The sequence below is a fragment of the Hippocampus zosterae genome, chromosome 21 (assembly GCF_025434085.1).
Source record: "Hippocampus zosterae strain Florida chromosome 21, ASM2543408v3, whole genome shotgun sequence".
In the NCBI taxonomy this organism is placed as follows: Eukaryota; Metazoa; Chordata; class Actinopteri; order Syngnathiformes; family Syngnathidae; genus Hippocampus; species Hippocampus zosterae.
In genome coordinates, this window is record NC_067471.1 from 7,402,590 (window position 1) to 7,423,818 (window position 21,229).

Sequence of the window (21,229 nt, forward strand, 5' to 3'; positions counted from 1 at the left end):
GTACCTAGTAACTAGAATTTACAGGTGATCCAACCACCTTATATATTAGAAGTGCAATTCTTCCATCTAGTGGAGGATCCGAGAATATAATATAATTGAAATTCTCCTTTGCGACGGGCTGCCCCCATCTAGTGGCCAATAATCGAAATTGAGCCTTCACAATAGGAAATATAGTAGCCATGAAATCTCAGTCGGCCTTTTCTTAGAATGTGACAGGATACATAGTACAAAAAGCAGTAAATCCACTTTATTTGTATAGCCGCACTTGATTTTTCCAGTAAAAAAGAGTTACTCAATATTAACCATAAAAATAACAATAAAAGAATCCCATAGCTATTCGTGGTTATCCAAGAAACTAAAAAATCTGAATCGATATAAATAATTGATCCGAATTAATGGATTATAACCCCCAACTCCACCTTGTTTTTCATGAAAAACTAATTGAATGGTTATCTGTGCTTTTCCGGTCCGTTGTGACGTAACAACTCTTAATTGTCAAAACAACCTTTGCACCGACCAGAATATAGTAACACAGAAACGTTAATGAGACCACATGGTCATTTAAATGAAAATTTGGCATTACTTATGCTTACTTATGTTTACCATTTAAAAAAAACATTTGTTTACGTGACAAATTGTGCACGTGGGGTCTCCCTCCCGAAGGAAGCCACTTTAATAAGTCCCTCTGACGTCACTTCCGTGGCCCTTCCCTGCCTGTCACTAGTGCGAAGGCAACGGGAGACGAAGCTAGCGTTTCCACTGCAAGCCTCGGGCTGAGGCTAACGGTGCTGGCTGAGGCTCCCGGCGACGCTTTTCATTCTCAGCTGGAGCGACGACACTGGTATTTTCTTTTTGTTTCCTGCCTTCAACGCCGTCCAGCACACGCGCACAAAAAAGAGAAGTGGTCCTTTTGGACGTTGCCGTGATGGACTGACTGAGCGACGGGAGCATTTTTTTTTTTCCACCGCGACACTGGCGGTCCCCTTGGACGTCCTGAGCAGCAGGTGTACTGACGGATAAACGAAGGACAATCTCGGTGTTCATGAAACTTTGCTACGATTTACGCGCTGGGTAAGAAAATGTCTTTTTTTTTTTTTAAGGGGGCACTTTGGGCGGTTTGTGTCACGTGCCGTGGTGTTGGAAGTATACCTGACAAAATGACGGTGTATTTCTATATTTCATGCGTCGTTTGCTTAATTAAAAAAATGAAATTGTTAACCAAAATCAAATGTCTACCGTGATCGCGGCAATTCGGCGCTGCGTTATGCTAGCTGGGCCCTCTGTGGTGGTTCAGCAGTACCAAAATATTTATTGCCCTCCTCCACGACCACTTACTTAATAATACTTATTGTTTTTCATGTCCACGAACAACGTCTATAACTGAATCTAAAAAAAATGTTTGTGGAATATTTTAACAACTGAAAAAAAATCTAATAAATAGAAAAGGTCATTAAAACTGAATTAAAAAAAACAGAAATGAACGCCACCCCTCATACATATTTTGAAAAACAGAAAAAAACCCCCACCATAAATCTGAAAACTTTGATAAACAGAAATCAAAAATAAATTAAAAAACAAAGCACCACCGCCAAAATTGAGAGCAAAAATATAACATACACATCTTTACCTTGAAGCTTGCAAAGAAATCTTACAGATTGTTTCTAAGTGGGTATTGTGGTGCATTCTTAGTGCACGTAGGAAGCGCGAACGGTTCAAATTCCATGACGCCTCCATGCCACATGCCACAAAAAAAAAAAAAAAAAGTACTCCCACTTGACATTGGAAGGAAAGCAGATTTGTATATCAACCCCACCGGCCCGTCTACACTTGATTTAAAACAAATACTTCATTTTATGTGAGGGTTGTTTCGTTTTTCAATCTGGATTTGAAAACAGCTGTCCACTCCCCACTGTATTTTCCACTTGAGAAATTGACCTGCTGTTCACAACCTATTGATCATCTCTTGTTTATGTAACCGCCGTGATGATCTAATCGCAGCGTATGAGTTGGCAGCAGTAATTACATGATGAACATGTTTACTAAATGTCATTATTTGGAGTGCTGAGTGACTAAAGTTAAGCGCCAAACCTGACCCGGTGTTGCCTTTGCACATTTTGGATTTGCTCGGCCATCTTGATGTTAGCCCCAAGGCATTTCTCGAACATTCCTTGATCACATCCGCCATGGAAAGTACGGTGGGTAGCACACAAGTAGATATCAAAAATGCAAACATGCTTCTCTACCATCACCACTTGGGGATGCTTAATCTGCAAGAGTTATTTAAAGGCCACGTTAATCCCTCTCTTTGTCAAGGAATCGCCCATGGGGAGAGCCCAGATAATGAGGGGATGACCTAGTATGTTGTTTTGGATGGAAATTGCGATATTTAGCAGGGGGGGGGGATTACAGATTATTTAAAAAAATCGTTCAGCCCTACTTCTGTATCATATATTCTATTTTTGACCTGCTGATATAGGGCGGGTTTACTTCTGGAGAGCCTTTTTATAGCGCGTAAGCCACAAGCAGCTGTGATTGGCCGGCGCGCCGTCTGTGACCCGCATGGCCGACCGACAGTAGCCTCCATCTACTATAGGTCATTGGCAGACGAATACACAGACACGCTTGCCTACTGTGCGTATGATTAAGTTATTTCTAAATAGTAACATTTAAAATAGTTAACGTTCTCTAATTAATTCCGATAGTTCAACCCCCCCCCCCCCCCCTTCGTGTCATTGCTTCCATTTGTTTTCAGTTTCACCTGTCAATTTACATGACGGCAGCATTTGGCTCTCGGGGAAAGTACTCGGAGGGGCTTTTAGGGCAAGCTCAAAAGTGTCGCGTGTTCACTTGCTCATTTCGCCGTGACACGGTGCGGAAAAAGGAAGTGTTTAATGACCTGCCACTCGCGCCATTTCTATTCGCGCTCTCCCGCAGGCAACACCTGCCCCACCGGTTGAAGCTGCAGTCTCGGGAGCCCGCGTGGGTGGGCTGTCTACAAATAAATCAAAAAAAGGAGCAGGTCGCTACGATCATGTCGCATGGGGAAATACTCGACTATTTGTTTCCCGGGTGCATCTCAGTTCACTCGGGCTACGCATATTTGTAACGGCAAGTCTCTGTTTTATATTTCAATTTTATTCCGAGCAGCTATGTTATGTAAGGGCATAAATGTTTGATCGGCATCGATTCAAGGTTGGTTGCAGCAGCAGACGAATGAATGAATGAATGAATGAAGAATGCAGCGGGACTTTTCTCTTCTTCCTCAAGCCTGCAGCAGATCGTAATGTAAAATTTAAAACCTGTATGACAGATGATGTGTTATACAACAGGAACACTCCAAATCGCATATTGGGCATGATGACATTTTTTTCAAGTGGTGCATTCGGCTCGTGACGTCACTCGTTTGTTTTTGTGTTTTATATCACGCTGCTATTTTTTTGTTTTTGTTTTATGAACAACAAAAAGCGGCTGGTGAACAGTCTGAACCGAGTTGCCAACGGTCAATATAGCACGATAGCGCAACACGGCCATTTTGCCTGCCCCCCTGCAATCACGCCCACCGTGGAAATGAGGCCAACTGATGCGCTGCGGTCACGTACGTGTCAGACGGGTGAAGAGGATATGGTTGTCACGGGTTACAAACGTGCGCATCCTGTGCAGACTGAAGGCCGACTGTCACAACGCTGTGTTTGTGGTCCCCCCCCCAACAGGGTTGCCATCCGCCATGTTAAGCTAAAGCCCAGGTGCGCGGTGTTGACCATGCTCAAGCGGCTGGACAAGATCCGCTTCCGAGGCCCGAGAACGCGGGACGACTTCCCCGAGCTGGGCGACTCGCCGCCCGCCTCCGACAACGAATGTAGCGACGACGTGCCGCCCAAGCGCGCCGCCAACGACGAGCCTGCGCGAGACCCCGTAGGTGCTTCTCGAAACACGACACACCAAATTGTTTTCGCCGTTTTAGCGTTGACGGACCCCGGATGCTTTTGTCACGGTGGTATTTTGAGGCACTCATGAATTATTCCGCTCTGATCTCCACACTCGACTGAGCAGGTGGAAGATTGCTTTTGCTTCATATTTCAGATCCACCTTGGTAATATCAATCAGGTTTTCCCCACCCTTTGTGGGTTTTCCCCCACCCCCCAAAAACAAAAAATAGTGCTTGTTTGCTCTCTCATTGGCACCATTTATTTTTTTTTCTTCCAATGAGCAAAACATTCAACATGCAAAGACCGACATGTTAAATCAAACTCGAGAGCCCGTTATCTTCATGCTAACATATCATGTAAAGCGCCATAGGCTGGCTAACGGGAATTAGCATACATGTTGCGGTCATCATAAGCATTCAAACAACTACTAGTTGAACACACACACACGTCGCAAATACAAACATGACAAATGATACTCACAGGAATGGATCTCTCTGCTGTGTATTTTTTTTAATTTTTTTTTCGAGGAGCCTTTATGATGTATTAATAGCACGCCAAACTGGAAAGCACCCCGGAGATTGCATTCTTACTTTGAATTCTTCTTCCCATCTACGGTCTCTCCAGTGACTCCCAGATCACTCCCCGAATTCCGACAACGACCCATTCAAGTGTTTTCACGTGCGTTTTAATTGCATACACTTGAGCTTTGCTTTGCCGCGAGCGCGACGGTGTTGGCCCACCGCACTGTGAGAGCGTCATTCACGTCACCACGCAGATGACTCACAGCCAGAAAAGCTAAAATAGGCAATGTGCCACACACACACACACACACACACGTGCGCAATCCCCTGAACACATTCAACATTACGGCTGTGAAAGTCTCCCCCTGGTACGCAAATGGCTCAGTCGAAACCCACGCAGGCTGCACTGATGTCACGTCATTTGGCGGCTGTGAGGTGATGCGTTTAGCCATTGCAATTTTTTTTTTTTTTTTTTGGCGCGCGTCTTTAGCCAATAGCGAGTTTAGAAAAGCGTAGTTGTTACTGGGAGAGTGCTAATTTGCACTTCCACACACGTGGCTGATCATTACCACCCCCCAGGGGGTTTTTAAAAGCAGGAGCGTTAGCTTCTTGAGCAAGGGGTGGGTCGAAAAAAAAAAACCACTCCCCGTTAAACTAATATAATCCTATAAAAACACATACTTAGAATTTAGAATACTAATTTTATGCAAAAAAAAAAATCTTGTGCATCTCTAATAAAGGTTTTGAACCGACTCACAGCCGACTTCCGTTTTTCCAAGCTTCGCCTTGGACACGCCGAGTGCAAGCCGAGGCTCGACCTAACGTAACCCCTCGGCCGAGGCAGCCCGATTGATTAAAGAAGCTGCGAGAGTGGCTGTGAAATTAATTACAATCACGATTAATATTTGGTGACGTTTTTCATCAGCGTATGTCACCTCGTGGCATACGGCTTTCGTCCAATTATTATTATCATTTTTTTTTGGCTGTTTTTTTTCCTCTTCTCTCGCCAACTGCATTGTCAGGTGATTGTTTGGCGGGAGGGAAAGCCTCTGCAGTGTGCGCAGGCGTGTGCGTGCCTGCCTCTTAAAGGACCCGAGCCGATCCGTCGCCACTTGCGCCGGCATCCCTCCTTTTGTCCGTGCACGTCCCTCATCCTTCGCGTCAAAGCCAGCCGCCTTTGCGCACGTGTTGCCAAAATAGGAACCCCCACACTCCCTTTTGTTTTTCTCCGCCCCCCTCCCCCCCACCTCTCTTCTCAGCTAGACCTGAACTGAGGAAGGGGAAACGCTAGTGTGAGTCATGCGTAGTGTGTGTCGGCTCGGGTAGCCTTAGTCTTGAAATCACCAGAAAATGATTTTTTTTTTCCTTCATGTATAATTTAAAGATGTTTTTCTTTCGGTGTGTGCGCATTCACAGGCCGGTTCAGGGTCTCCCATCATGGCCGCGGCGATGCAGGACTTTCAGAGGTCAGAGTCGGAACGGCTGAACGAAGTCAAAGGACACTTGGAAATTGCCTTACTGGAGAAACACTTTCTACGTGAGTACGCGTACGTCTGCGTATCCGGTTTTCGCTCTAAAATATGACTTGGCAGCCATATCGCGGCGCCTTGGTGCCAGTGAACTATGTCGAAATGAGACGCGGAACTTCATGGGGGAGAGAGGGTGAAACTTCTCTCTCTCTCTCTTGTTCTTAAACATGTCTTTTGGCTCTCCTTCCCAAAATAATGCCGGGACCCGCACCGCCTGTGAAAACAAACACCCCCCCCCACTTTTGGAAGTGTATTGTGTTGTGGCCCGCACCGGACGTACGCGTTTCCATTCTAAATGGTTTGCGGACACGGTGACCCATGCCCTTCCTTAATTGGTTAATATGGAACCATGTAGACACGAGATCCCCCCAAAAAGATGCTGGTCCTCCTTTTTCAATTTTTTTGGGGGGGGGATCTGCTGCTATAGTTTTATTCTTAAATAGATTTTCAAATCATGTAGTCTTTTGTTTTTCTGCACCTGGAAGAATTTCCTTGTCGGAGCGAGCGCTCTGTAACATCAGGTGATGTTTGTTGCCCTTGGGTTAGCGTCCACTTCCTGTTTCCTTCTCATCCGACAGTCTCCATTGAAACCTCCCCCGTCGGGTTGGATGCCATACACACCGCCCCCCCCCCTCTTTCCTCTTTCTGTCTGACTTCTATTTTTGTCCAAGGTGGTCTTCAAGGGTTTTTTTTTTTCCCTGCCACTTGTGATGACATTAGCTAACGAGGTATCTGTATGGAAACAAGTCCAGCGTCCCTTTCAGTGTATGACAATATGGACTTAGTATCGCGTGCATTAAGTAGAGCACCGTATGGGGTGAACCACCCCCAAAACAAAACAATCGATACGGTTCCAGCAACTGAAAACCTTTATCGGGCTATTTCCGAAGGCCGAACGGCGCGATGCATTAGCCACGTCAATAGCGCAACCCGGCGTCCTCGAACGAATCACAAGAAGGGAACGTGTCAACTCGGGAAGCTTCTTTCGGGGAAAGCCACGACTCGCCTTTGAGCGAGGGGGATTTGTTGTCGTTTCCAACGAGATGATTGAAAGCGATCTCGTTTGGGGGGGGGGGGGGGTCGCGTATGGAAGGTCATTGGCGACGGAGCGTTCTATACTGACCAGCCGATCAATGTTGCTGTCCTAGCTGCCGTTCTATTTCACGCCGCGATGAAAACACACACACACAAAGTTCTGCGGTGAAACATCAGAGCACAGCTGAAGGTCACTTTAGATTCAGAGATGAATCACATTAACCGAGTGATCCCATCCCGGTGTTATTTGTACGCAGCTCGTCAGATATTTAAAAAAAAAATCTTCAGTGCGCCTTTTCTAAAATGATCATATGATCTGAAATGTTTATCCACGGTTTCTCGGAAGCTGTAGAAGCGAACGGTTTCTGTGCTCCTCTCGCGTTCTCGGCGGAGACGAGCAGATGGCTGAACGTGTCACGCGGCCGCCCGCGAGGTGACGGGGCTGATTTGGCCGTGAAGTCAGCAAGTTGTGGGCACAAAGGGGGGGAAACCAAAAGGGATGAAAGCGGAATTTAGGTCACTTGTGAGACGGGCTGGCCAGAGCACAAGAAGCCACCGTCGGTCACAAGACGAAATGAAGCCCGGATGACACTTCTTCCTATCGTGTTTTAATGGCTTGACACCCAATGATAGCGTTTTATTTATGTATTTATATGATTTTGTCTCCCCCCTCCCTCGCTGAGATTGCCACAACTGAAACTTGGCTTCCGTCTCTCTTGCTCCGCGAACCTTAATGACCCCCACCTTCATCCAATGAAAAGCGCCATTGTTCCCTGCTCCCGATTGGGAAAAGTTCACGCGGTATTCCCCCCGCCCCCCTTTGGGGCCTTGGCAAACCTTGATGAAATGTGATTTTTGCCGGCTCCATAGAACTCGAAACGCGCAAGATTGCCCGACCTCCTCGATTTCGGAACGTAATGTACTTGTGCGCGATTACAGATTCCTTGCCCTATTATGGTGCAGGCCCCACCTCTCGCTACCTCCGATGGCCCCCCCCCGCCCCCCCTCCTGTCCTTCCCCCGGTGCCTCGTGCACTCAGTCCAGTCCCGGTTGCTGGCCGCAAGCAGAATAGTCTCCGATGTTGCCTTGGAAGGAGATCATGTTGACTCAACAGGACGTTTGAGGGTGCGAATTGGAAAAAAGGGGGGCGGGGGGGAGAAGTGTGGCAGTCGTGGCTCAGTTTCAAGATCGACCCGACAACGGGCTCCCCGTCGAGCCGCTCCTGCTCCGGCGTCCCGACCGGCGGTCGCGTCCGGAGGCGGACGAGGGAGTGCAAGGTGGACGACTTCACCTTTGACGGCTTCGATTTGCTCTACGCCGGAGCGGTCGATAAACTGAAGAGCCACAAAAGTAGCGCCGGCCTCAGTAAGTCGGCATCGGCGTCCGCGATCTAATTTCAGAAGCAAAACAGGCGCGTCGACGACGCTATTCATTTGACGGATAATCGCAAAGGGCCTCGGAGGAGCTGGTGATTGTACGTCATCGGTCTGACACGCGCGGCTGTGGTTTTTCGTTCTGGATTCCGGTAGCTAACAACACGTTGTGTAATTTTCAGTTGGTTTCATGTGTCAAGGTCTGGATTGGGTCCTTGGTCACGCCTTGGGCTATTCACGCTCCGCCACGGGTGGCTTGAATGCCACTCATCCACTTCTGGTTCCCTTCGCTTGGGTTAGCTAATATCCTAATAGGTTTAGCCGACGACTGCTGCGCTCCTGGCACTGATAAGCTAGCTAGCGTCTAAGCCGATTAGGCCGTAGAACCCTTCGGCCACCTTTCCGAAGCCCATACATGCTTTTCCTACTACCTCGTCAATGCAACACCAACGCAGAAAATGGTTGGGGGAGGGGGGGGGGGGCTGTGAGGGCAATCATTTACAGAAGCAAATCCATGAATGTAATCGCAAATCAAAATGGACGCTCCAAAAGCCAGGTCGGCGCGAACGAAAAGGAAGTTGCTAACGCGGCCGCAACTGGTCTCAAATCATTTAGAAAGAGAGAAGACTTTTAAAAAATTTTCCGGCGATATTCAAGAGTGGGTCGCTCGTCGCCCCCCCGAGGGTGTTTTGCCTCTTTTGTTCTCACTTTTTATTGCCTTGCGTCCTTAAATATTCATGCATCCCTTTAGTCCGGCAGACAAAGGAGCGGGAGGAAATGCAGCCCATGTTGTTCTAGAAAGTCCCGACACCTGAGACCGCTCGATGCTGGAGCCTGGCGGGGCGGATTATTGGGTCAGACCTGAAGGTTGAAAGACTGAAAGTGCGGTGGAAAAAAAACAAAAGCCAGGAAGGACGAGTCGTCGCAGGCGTTCGATTCAAACGGACTCGCAAATCCATGTTTGGATTCACGTCTAAAAGGCCAACATGGCAGCTTGTATGCCGAGGTCCCGTTAACGGCCGTCGTGTCTTCCAGAGGAAGAGCTGAGGAAGCTGCGAGAGGAGACCAATGTGGACTCCCTTCGGCAGGAGCTGGAGAGGGAGCGCAGCAAGCGGCTGGACCTGGAGCAGAAGATGGGCGACGTGCTCAAGTCCAGGTAAAAAAAAGCCACAACGTTGACGCCTTTCTCAGGAAGATTGCGCTTATATTTCCCAAGCCTTTTCATTCCAGCATCATTTTAAAGCGATTCGGTCACATTTTCTTGTCGGATACGCACAAATGGGGGGCCGCATTCAATATTAATGTCAGCCTCTCAACTGATCAATAAAACTAACGATCCCAACGCCAAAAACGAAAGCCCTCCCGCGTTGCGGCTAATGCTAATGTTTAGCGCTCGCTTAAAAGGCACTCTCGCGCTCGCGCAATTAGCGTCCGCCGCTACATTGCCAGCATTTGAAATGTTTCACCACCAAACCTCTGACTCTATTTAATTAATGAGCCGAAAAAGAGTTGGCGCAAAAAACAAAAAAAAATTCCGTCCGCTTCAAAATGTCACCGTTGCGCTTTTGGGGTAATTGTAATTAACCCGAGAACTTGGGTGAGACGTTACGTTTTATGTAATTGGGTATTTTTTTGCTCGTTTTGTGTCAAAATGGCTTATATAGTCAATCCAAACCAAAATAATAAAGGGGGCGGGGCATATTTCTCCAAGTCATCCCTTAATGACACATTAAACCACAGCCAAACCACGTCCAAGCGCACCGCTAGCGTCCTCGTCGCGATCCGATGATGCTCGTCGATGGCAAAATTCCACTGAGGGAATTAGCGGCTCGGAAACGTTGAACTCGAGCCTGCCAAAGACGGTTCAACAGATTGTCCCGTCCTCCGGGGAATGCTCCTGTGGAACGGTTGTAAACATCCATCGGCGGTATTCACCAACCAACGAGGGTGGCGTTGGCGCTCGGTGGCTGAAAATAGAGCCACGCTGGTCACGCTGGGAAGTTTCCATGTGTGAAGAGGAACGGGCCGAGTTAAATTTAGTCGCGAATGCCGTCGGTAGACTGCGCTGGCCCAGATACGGCGTATGGAAATTTCCGCAATGTAATGAGCAATCTCCGATAGCAACTGACATTTTGATCGGGCGATTTTAATTTCGCCAATTGAGAATATGTGGTACATTTCCGTTTCTCTGGGGGGAAAAAAAAAAAAAACTCGGCATGCCAAGCGTACGCTAATTCAGGTTTCGCGGCCAACGGGGGCGCCACCACATCACATTTTGCAGTTGCGCCATAAGGAAGCAGACGCTGACACAAAAATAGAATGAAACGGCATTCCATTTTCACAGATTGGTTTCTAAATCGAACGTTAAATCAAACAATCCCCAACGATATGAGTCATGAAAAAAACTTTCCGCGGGTTTTTACAGATGCTTGAAACCACGCTTGACCGTTTTTTTTTTTTTGGTTCCTGTAAGACCATCCGCAGCTTCCCTCAATGTCAATTACAAAAACCAACGGTTTATCGAAATGAAAAATAAAACCGCAACTGCCCTCTAAAAAAAAAAAAAAAAAAAATGGTGGGTAATTCTGTTTGGTGTCGAGCTAAATATGCCAACTTAAAGCAAAAGCAAAAACAAAAAAAAAAATTTGTTTTTATCCTGCCACTGGGAAGCGAAAGTAACACCCGCTTGCACTCTTCCACCTCAGGCTAGAGGATTCTCCGCCGCAACCTCCTAGAAAACAACAGTCGCCCTCTAATAATGGAACAGGTAAGACCCTTCACCCCAAGGGGGGGGGGGGTTTGGAATAAATAGTGCCAAGATGAGTGGAGGGGTTTGCAGGGAAAGTCTCTCCAAACAGGAAATGACAAGGTGCGTATGCGTGAGATACAAAGTGGGAAAGGAAAGGGAGTGTTTGGAAAGTGCGGGTTATTCTTGGACGTGTGTTTTTAACGTCATTAAGAGGGGGGGGGGGTACGAAAGTGCACAATAGTCAGCTGGTGGAAATGTTTATTTTTTTTGTGTTTGTTTTGCTATTATTAGCATGTTTTGACCTAGCCGTACGTGTGTTTACACGAGCCACCTTAAAGATGAACTGTGAACGTTATTATCACGGGAATTTGAAAGGAAACGCAACCGCGCTTGACACGAAAACCCCCGTCGTGTTTTTTCCGAAGCGGACAAGCAGCAGCAGAAGGAGGTGTGGCGCTCGCGGCTGCAAAAGTGGTTGCACGAGCGCTTCGGCGTCTACGTGGAAGACTTCCGCTTCCAGCCCGAGGAGAGCGCGGTGGAGGCCGAGGAACCGCTAAGTGCTAAAAGGTGGGCGGTGGGCGCACCCGAACGCGACTCGTCTTTCGCCCGGTATTGATCTGCCGTTTTTGTTGTTGTTGTTCGAGCAGATTTATGGTGGCTCTGCGGGTAAAGTTGTTTGTGTGTTCTGAGCTTCTGTTGTGTGGTCTTCCCATGCAGGTTGACGGAAAACATGCGGCGACTCAGTAAGTGCTTTCGATTTTGAAAAAAAAAAAATAGTCCGATTGCATTTCCCAACCCCCCCCTTTCAATATTACAACTGCGATCTAATCTGCATTTATTTGACTTGATTTGACGTCCGGGGGGGGGTGTCCTGACTGTTTCAGAGCGAGGAGCTCGGCCTGTCACCAACTTCTTGAGGAACCTCTCCGCCTTATCCAGTTGGCACTCCGTCTACACCTCAGCTATTGCCTTCATTGTGAGTATCCCATACCCCCCCCCCCCCCCCCCCATAGCGCTCCCGATGACACATCACATGATACAAAGTAATTACGCCTGGACCGCGGCTGTCTCATCCAAAATCGTGCCCACTGTGTTGCAGATCTACATGAATGCTGCTTGGCATGGCTGGGCCTTCCCCATGTTCCTCTTCCTGGCCATCTTGCGCCTGTCCTTAAATTACCTCATAGCGAGGTAAGGCGCCGAACCGCGCGAGTCACAAAAGCGAGAAATATGAAGCTGATGTATGCGTGTCGTTTTGCTTTGCAGAGGTTGGAGGATCCAGTGGAGCATTGTGCCTGAGGTCTCTGAGCCCATGGTACGTGCCGCTCAAACGGTGTTGATGCTTTATGGTCCTCTTCATTTTCAGTGCTTATTTGCCATCCTGTATACAATGGCGGGGTTTCGAATTGCAATGTGGTTTTTGGTTCTATATTTCCTCCTGAATGTTGGGGGCTTTTTTTTTGCGCTCGGTCAGAATTCTAGTTTAGGTGGTGAACCTCGAATGTGTTTGTGCTCTGCAGGAGCCTCCAAAGGAAGACCTGACTGTGTCTGAGAAGTTTCAGCTCGTCCTTGACGTTGCCCAAAAAGCACAGGTGCCATTTTTATTCGTTATTCCACTTAAGTGGTAGTTGTTGACCCATCCTTTTTTTTTTTTTCGCAGAACCTTTTTGGTAAGATGGCGGATGTTTTAGAGAAGATAAAAAAGTAAGCATTCGACTGAAACTCGAGCCACAAAGTAGACATCTGCTGTTTTTATTGTTATTATTATTTTTTTTTATTTTTTTTTTCCTCCACAGCCTCTTCATGTGGGTGCAACCGGAGAGCACCCGTAAACTGTACATCTGCCTGTGGGTGGCTTTCATCACCTCCTGCGTGCTGCCGTACAAGCTCATGGGCTTCATGATCGGTAAGGCGACAAACGACACGATTTATTCCTCGCTGAAATGACTTGAGTTTGCTTCAGTATGCACAAACAAATGCTTACGTACAGGAATCGGCACGCGCGGGCTCCGGGCACTCGGAGTTCCTTTCGAGATCGTCTCGCCTTGTGATCGTTCCGCGCGTCTCCTTTTCAGGCCTGTACGCCGGCGTCAAATTCTTCATCATCGACTTCCTGTTCAAGAGCTGCCCCAAGCTGCGCGACAAGTACGACACGCCGTACATCGTGTGGAACAGTCTCCCCACCGACCCCCAGCTCAAGGAGAGGACCAACGCCACCGTGTCTCGCCGGGTAAGCGGCGGACGCCCCCCCCATCCCCGCCCCCGCGTTCAAGATCATCCTAAAGGGCTTAGCCATGCAAAAAAATATGCCTAATGGCGCGAGCGGGATTATTTTCCGCTTTTCATTTCTGCACGGCCGATGCAAAAAAAAGCTGCCCGTTTAATCAGGTGTGTACCTGTTCAAGGCTTTGTCGTTGCGTCACAATCCCGTCTGCGTCGGGTTACATAAATTCAGAAGCATTGAGTCACGGTTGAGAAGGAAGCCGGGCTTCAACACAACTCCAGGTGCAGGAAAACAACTCCGTTGTATTTCATGAGCATTTTCAAAGTAAAAGCGCGGCCGGAACAAAAGTGCTCCACGTGAACAATAACATAAAAACAAAATTGCAGTGCTTGAAAAGTTGGATTTATTTCAATAGTTGGAATTCCCCCAAAAAAGTGCATCTCAAATTTCTATATTAAAATTAATTTTGATATTTATTTTTCACGAAATTGTGAGATTCATCTGCCTCCCACTACTGCCCTCTGTTGGTCAAAATAATGTCACGAATGTATGGTGGCGGCCCATTCGATGATGAGACCTGCAACGTATTTGGACCTCACAGGTGTGTGTGTGTGTGTGTGAGAGAGATGTGGACTCAGTCACAGGATGTCCTCTGCCCTTTCTCTCTCTCTCAGCTTTCTGCCGTAGAGAAGGTAGGGCCCTCGCTGTGTCTCCCTCTGTGGTCAATAGGATTGTCAATGGAGTGGACCTTTTTGAAAAAGTAGTTTCTCCCTTGGTTCATATTAGCCTCGCTTCACACACGTTGACGTTAAGCCCATTTGAACCGTCAGTTCATCGTAGCAGTTGCTGTCGCTTTAATCAGTAGTTGTCACGAAACAAGACAGAGTTCACGCGTGGATGTTAAAGGGTTAGCTGGTGAGTGCATTTGAGCTCTGTTGCTAACCAAATCAGCAGAAGCAAATGGTTTTGGGAGTGAGATTTTTGCCATTCGCAGCAGCGCTCGATGCCTCTACTGTAATGTTAGGCGATAGATTCCCTCTCCCATTTAGCGGCCACCACCCGTGTCAAACGTTCCCCACCTGTCCTTGTTGCCAATCCCTCGTAATTTTCCTTTTTGTGTTGCTTCCGTCCGTCTTTGGTTCTCGCTTTGTCTCTAGGTGCAGCCTGTGGCTTCCCGAGGGAGCCTGGCCGCGGCGCCGTGCGGCGTAAACCGCGAGGACGAGGCCGGTCGCTCCCACAGCACCAAGAAGGGGGCCTTCCACGAGATCTTCAACCTGCCGGAGTCAGAGCGCCCTCTGGCAGGTGAGAGCCTTGTATTGCAGATTTTGTACAAGCCCCTCGCATTCTTTCTTCTAAGCTGCATTGCAGGTTTGAAATATGAGCAGCTTTGTTTACTGGTCAATGTGTCTGTCGCCAGTGTGTGAGAACGGCTGGAGGTGTTGCCTGATAAACCGTGACCGGAAAATGCCCACTGACTACATCAGAAACGGGATGCTTTACGTCACCGAGAAGTAAGTGGAACACCTCTCCAAGGTTTTTTTTTTTTTTTTCTTTCCTCATCAAAGTGCCACGGAAAAGACATTGAAGAGGGAAATTAATGATGCCACCCGCTGTGTGTCCCCTAGTTATTTGTGCTTTGAGAGCTCCAGTTCCAGGTCAGGCTCCTCCAAGAAGAATAAAGTCATCAAGCTGGTGGACATTACTGACATACAAAAGGTGACTAGTGCTAAAAAAAAAAAAAAAATGGAGCAGTATCCCAGTTCGTAATGGCAAGTCAAACTTTTTTTTGTTTATTTCCAGTACAAAGTGCTCTCTGTCCTACCGGGAAGTGGAATGGGCATCTCAATAGCAACTCCTTCCACCCAGAAGGTACCAAGTGAAGTCTATTTTACGCAAAAATTATGTTTAAATATTTTTTTTTTTAAATCATTGCAATGGTGTGCAGAATGTCTTTTAAAATACAAATGACAAAGTATTTTTCTGAAATGTTTCTTAAAGTGACTGAAATGGTTGCCAGCACAGTATAGAGTGTTCAGTTAACCTGCCGTGCATGTTTTTGGAATGTGGGAGGAAACCAGAGTGCCCGGAGAAAACCCACATAAGCACACAGAGCATACAAAGGCTCGAGCCCGGAACCGATGTCGTTTCCTATCAGACATGACTGAATTGAGAATTTGCCGTCCGCCCCCCCACCTCCCCCTGTCTGCTCCAGCCGCTGGTGTTCGGCGCCATGATCCACAGAGACGAGGCCTTCGAGGCCATCTTCACGCAGTACACCAAGGTGGTGACCACCAGCAAGCCGCAGGCAGCCGCCACCTCTGCCGAAATTTAGACGCCCGTCCCTCGAAGCTGCAGGCGCCGTCCCACTTCTTCCTGGACATGTTTTTTTTTTTTTTTTTAATGAACAGAATACTGAGGAGGGAGGCTGGTCCTCCCTGCTCAACTAACTGCTTCACTCTGTTGTTCCTCTTGTGTGCGCATTGCATGTGTGACAAAATAGTCTTTTTTTTCTCCTTTTTTTAAAATGTGCATTTTTTTTAAAATCCTCTTCCAGGGATGTGATTCCTCACTATCATAACTGGAGCTTTAAGAAAATTGTCAACTGACCATGTTTTAAGCGTCACATAAAAAAGCCTTTTGTGTTAGTTTACAGTTGGTCGGTTGCTTTGCTTTGGTGTTTTGGCGTAATTGTGAAATACCGTCTTTTTCTTTTTTTTTTTTTCGGTCCAGATATGCCTTTTAATTACCCGTTTGGACTGATGACTGACTCAACTCAAGCGAGAACAATTTGCATTTCAGCACAACGTGGTACAAAATAGGCTTCTATTCCATGACTGCTCTTCTCTCCCTGCACTTTATTATTATGGTCATTCAACTGGACCCTTTGCAGAAATACGTTAATTAATAATCACTTCCGGTCGGGTGATTAAAAACAAACAGTGCTTTTGTGTATGAGTAAAGCTGGACTTAACTCCTTCGATGTGTCGAAAGGTACTGCCAAACTCACGGTTAGTTTAGTCCCCTACAGATTCAGACACAATAAAGGCCAACGACATTAAGGATGCTAAGTCACATCAAAGCACATTGACAAATCATTTTGAAATTAAAAGTCGACCGGGTATGACATTGCCATACATGCAATCGACCGGCTTGTACAGTGACGTTTTATTTTTTTTTTATTGTTGTATTTTTGTGTTCTTGGCACGATGTGATTGGATGTCGTCTTAAAAGATTTCTACCAGAAGCCTTTTTTGTTGTTTGTTTCAAACGAGAAGCACAGAATGTATCGTGTTTTTTTTTTTTTCAGCCAAATATTTTATCTGCCATGTTCTGCCTACGCTCATGTTTACACAAGCTTGTAAATAATTTTTATTTTCTTCGCAGTTTGAATTCCTTTTCCGTCTTGGGAGTTTTGACAACTGCTGTCGTTAATTCACGTTGGGTCACGTGTTTTTAAATTTAACCAATAGGAAACTAGGGGGTAATTACCACTCACGGAAGCTGTTGCTTCCCTCCCCCCAGTCGGATTCGACAAACATTTTACGTTGTCATTTTAATGTCCTTCGACTGAAATTCTCACTGCAACAGTGTTTTTGGGGGGGTTTATTAAAACAAACAAACAAACACACGGGCCTCATAATTGTCAAACCCACTTTAGACCGAATCATGCATCGAAATAAACCAAAACAATTTCTTGGGAAGCTGTCACGCTTGGTTACAAACGGCCTCGTTGTGACTCAAAAGGTAAAATAAATGTTGAGAAATCTCAGTTCTGTTTTATGCAACTAAATTGTTACTGTATGGTTCAGTTGGTGCACTTTAACCTCCGAAACGATTTAAGAATGAAAATATTTAGTTTCCTGTGTGATTAAAATTTTTTGCAATGTCAACTGAATGAATTAGCCAAACCACATGATGAAGACCATTAGCTATCGGTGGAGTGAAGTTACAGGCAGACGTTAATTTACATTGCTGTCCCTTGTTTTTAAGCTAGCAATTGCGATTTGTTAGCTACAAGTGCACAGTCAAGTCCATTAAAACACTGGGTTTGGAAAGAAATACGTTTATTGTATGGGATAATGTGATGTACATTTTGTATGTAAACAGATTTAAGAGCTGTTGTTTCCTGTGTCCTTTTTCTAACGACCACTGAACATGCTAACATGCAGTTTATTATCCATCATGACAGGTCCGCAACAGTTGCATTGGTTAGTTTGACGCCATTCAGAGGCTCAATGAATGCAAAATGTAGCTATCCGTTCAAATGTGTTGGTTTCAATGGCAGAAATCCAACTTTAGCATGACAACTAAACTAAAACTAAACTAAAAATGTTTTTTTTCTCCTTCCCCTCCACCCTACAGTACCACAAATCGCCGCTAGAGGTCACTGCAGTACAAATCATCAGTTCATCCGCTCGACGGCACAGGTCAGTGGTCCAAATATTTTTGACATTATACTGTTTTTTACGTTTGATTTCACTGTAGTGGTGCTCATAAATACTAAAAAAAAGCAACCCCCCCAAACTTTTACTTATTCATCGCAAAGGGATCTTAAAATGTGATTGAAAGGCACCATTGCATCAAATAAGTATTGTTTTCACATTCACAACTTTAAATTGAGTTCTTTAGGACATAAATGACTCTCCTGAAGATGCAATTGCTCAGAGCCGCGGGAGGCAGAGTGTGGCGGTTCAACTTTATTTATTTGCATTTTGATTATTGACGGAATAGCCTCATATTCGAGCAATTTGATTCATCTACTGCCGTGGCGTTTTCACATCATCATACTTCCCACACTTTTCAGCTCTGTTGGAACTCAAGATTGTATTATGTACTTGATTTTAATAAGCCTATCTCTTGTGTCACTAGTTTCTTCTCACAAACCTTTGGGGCAATTTTTTTTTTCTCTCTCAAAACATTAGATTTTTAAGATAAATAGATGGGCCATGCCTATTGGAGAAGACGTGAAAATAAAAATGGAACTGTGCCAAGCGTGAAATGTAAAATACAGCAAATATTGCAATTCAGATTATAAAATGCACTGCATAATTTAAAGTAATAAAAGAGCTACAATTCAAATTTAGAAATATGTAAATATGACGCCTTTCCCCAAGTCAGCTGACTTCCCCAATCATTAGCGTCGACTTCCTCTTGATAATTTTCCTCCGGTCGCTAATATTAGAAACACTAACATTAGCCTGTGAAGATTAACCACGTGGGAGGCAAATGTGCTGCCGATTTCTTATCGGGATGACAGGCCGACACCGTCAGGGGATGATGGAAATATGCAATATAGATTAGCCGGAACCAGAATAAACGAGGGGCCACTTGAGCTGCTTAATGTCCCGCGTGTCTCTGTGATGTATTGAACACAAGAAGTTATGTTAATGAGGTCATTAATTAAGCTAATTTGCATTCATTAGAGAATAATTCCAAGTCGGCGTGCTTGTCCTCACATAATGGACGGCATTAATGGGGTCTTCTACATTGTTACTTATGTCACACCCCCTTCCCGGCGACTCGTACATTATTGTCTAAATTTATCTGGGGAATTATTCAACTCGGTGGGATTAGTTGGAAAATCAGGCATCGAGTCTTGCCGCGACTTATTGGAATTCATCGGAGCATTTTTTAACCGTGCCAGTTTGGGAACATTTGATATGCCGGTGCCAATTAGGTCCGAAAACTCCCCACAGGACACACGCGCGCACGATCGTGACCTTCTTGGCGCCCTGCAGCTGTTTCCACGATAATGAAGTCTGTGCAAGTTTGCTTTCTCTCTCTTGCATTTGATATTGTTGTACGTCCCCCCCCCCCACACCCCCTTTATGTGAATTTTTGGAAATGATCTTGTCCCCTTGTTGTTGTTTAACGCCCCCGCTATATTTGCCAGGCCTTGTCGGCGACCCGGGTGGCTTCTAGGATACCGTACATACACCCAGGCGCGCCTCAAAGCAAGTCGGCATCTCCGAAAACGCTCACAAATGAGTCTCGGATGCTAATGATGTTACTTTTAATGATGTTTATCTGGCGCCTGCCACGTCGGGATGCCGGCCTCTTTGCACTGAGCCAAATGTGTCATCATCCGTGTTTTGATGGGCTGCGGCGAGTGAATTGTGCGCGTCGAATTCAAAGGAGGAGTCGCTTGCTTGGGGAATTCGGTCCCGACGTAAACTCCGGATAGTGTTTTTGTTTTCTGTTGTGAAATAACTTTTTAGGTCACTGTGCGTTTTTGATGTGATGGGTTACCACTGGCTGGGCATTTCGTAGCGTTCAAATCGATATCGCGGGTGTAGTATCGTATCACGAAGGCTGCAATTTGGAGAGAAAAAAAAATACAAACCTCAAATAGAAAACAAAATGAATCCTAGGATGAAACGAGAAGTAAATAATTAAAACTTTCGCCCAGGATTCAGTCATTTACTCAAACGAGACCCCTTTTTGCATCAGCATTACCCCTTTCAGCCACTGGGTGGCAGTCTTGGAACATGAGGTAAGGGGGGGTCATTGCATTTTCCTCTCCTTTGCCTTATTCTGTGTCCACCTGCCTGTGTGTGGTCATGGGCTCCATTACCCCGTCTGCCTCTCTTCTTAACCTGGTGTACCCCCCTGACTTTGGAGCATGTTTATGTTAGTTAAAAAAAAATATATGTTCGGGTCAAAATTTTTTTTGCACAAAACAAGTCCAGTTATTTCGGAACCATCGGTTTTCAAAAAGTGCGCGTTACACCGCTGTGTGTGTTCAAATATCCCCTTCCTCAAAGGGTTTTAATGCCGCCACAGCAGTGCTATTCGTTAGCCCACCCGTGGCGTTTTGCATCGTTTGTAAGCATGAAGCTAAAAAGCAAACAAAAAAAAAAGTCAATAAATAAATCGCCCGGTATCCAGTACTCTGTATCTCAAATCCGACACATCCTCCCCCGATCATCTCCGCGTGTTTGGGGCTTGTTACCATGGCAACGTTGTTGAGTGCAGGTTAAGTGTAGGTAGGAGGCGCCGGTCCGGTAGAGTGAGTGTCGAAGATGAAGATGAAAGGAGCTATGAGGCTCTAATCAGATTGTCTCCTTCGCTCGCGCTCTGGATCCATCTTTCTCCCCCTAAGCTGGCCCGCGTCCCGCTCGCCCCGGACCCACCGCCGCATAAATCACAATCGGCCCACCAGTGTGTGTGTGTGTGTGTGTGTGTGTGTGTGTCCGCCTTCAACCTTGGACCTGGCTTGGATTCAGGCGTGGGAGGCCGGCAGACAGCGAGCGGTTGTCGGCCTTGCTCCACCTCATTTCCACAGTGGACTTGTTGGGGTGGGGGGGGGGGGGGTGATGGTGGGGGGGGCTCCTCCGCTTGTTTGCTGATACTTTCTCAGATGAAGATGGATTGGAGCTTCACGCCGTAATGATTTTGATTTACAGACACCTCGCAGGCACTTTTCTCCGTGCCGACGGGGCTGCGGCCGCGGGACACCTCTTGTTTCGCTCGCTTTCTCAAAGTTCCCCCGCAAAGTTTTTTTTTTTCCCTCGTTATTATCAGGCCGTGCAATCGGCAGGGAAAGTTTTTGGTGTTCCACGCACAGAACCACCAAAGGGCTTGATGATTACAAAACTGCTCATAATTAGCGCCAAAGGCTGCTCGTTGGCTTGCACAGCTGCCCTGTGTGGGACTGCAGTGCGGTGGAAGGGGGCGGGGTTGGGGGGGGGGCGTAGAGGGTGCCACGTGACCAACGCGTCAAGCAACACGGGCACCTTCCCGTCTCGCCGGCCCCTGGCCAAACGCGTCCACCGTTTACGGTGGAACATCTGGTCCGGCGTTTCAGCACGAGCGCAATCCGTTTTTGTCCCGTGCCAGATTATCCAACCAACTGCCGGAACATCTGGCTGC

The 21,229-nt window shown here is 46.6% G+C and overlaps 1 protein-coding gene across 3 annotated transcripts; it reads left to right on the forward strand.

Moving 5' to 3' along the window:
• Positions 1–686: 686 nt before the first annotated feature.
• On the forward strand, positions 687–16,366 carry gramd4a (GRAM domain containing 4a). 3 transcript variants are annotated; one of them, XM_052055189.1, is made up of 20 exons: positions 687–1,071; positions 3,711–3,912; positions 5,864–5,984; positions 9,420–9,540; positions 11,090–11,151; positions 11,559–11,700; positions 11,851–11,876; positions 12,018–12,109; positions 12,233–12,324; positions 12,400–12,448; positions 12,654–12,725; positions 12,794–12,837; positions 12,930–13,039; positions 13,209–13,363; positions 14,032–14,049; positions 14,515–14,659; positions 14,775–14,868; positions 14,983–15,073; positions 15,158–15,226; positions 15,570–16,366. In XM_052055189.1, the coding sequence occupies exons 1-20, from the start codon at positions 1,043–1,045 to the stop codon at positions 15,687–15,689; spliced, it is 1,854 nt and encodes a 617-aa protein (XP_051911149.1). In that variant the 5' UTR covers positions 687–1,042; the 3' UTR covers positions 15,690–16,366. The 3 variants fall into 3 exon arrangements, with proteins under 3 accessions (XP_051911149.1, XP_051911150.1, XP_051911151.1); XM_052055190.1 differs by lacking the exon at positions 14,032–14,049 and having other exon boundaries at positions 15,570–16,363; XM_052055191.1 differs by lacking the exons at positions 687–1,071; positions 3,711–3,912 and adding an exon at positions 5,134–5,739 and having other exon boundaries at positions 15,570–16,365.
• The last annotated feature ends 4,863 nt before the right edge of the window (positions 16,367–21,229 follow it).

What these genes read in the sequence shown, in the direction of transcription:
- gramd4a (XM_052055189.1), top strand. Translation starts at nt 1,043, where the DNA reads ATGAAACTTTGCTACGATTTACGCGCTGG. An exon ending in GAACCGCTAAGTGCTAAAAG is followed by an intron (nt 11,701 to 11,850) that starts GTGGGCGGTGGG and finishes CTTCCCATGCAG; the next exon opens with GTTGACGGAAAACATGCGGC. An exon ending in GTCAGAGCGCCCTCTGGCAG is followed by an intron (nt 14,660 to 14,774) that starts GTGAGAGCCTTG and finishes GTCTGTCGCCAG; the next exon opens with TGTGTGAGAACGGCTGGAGG.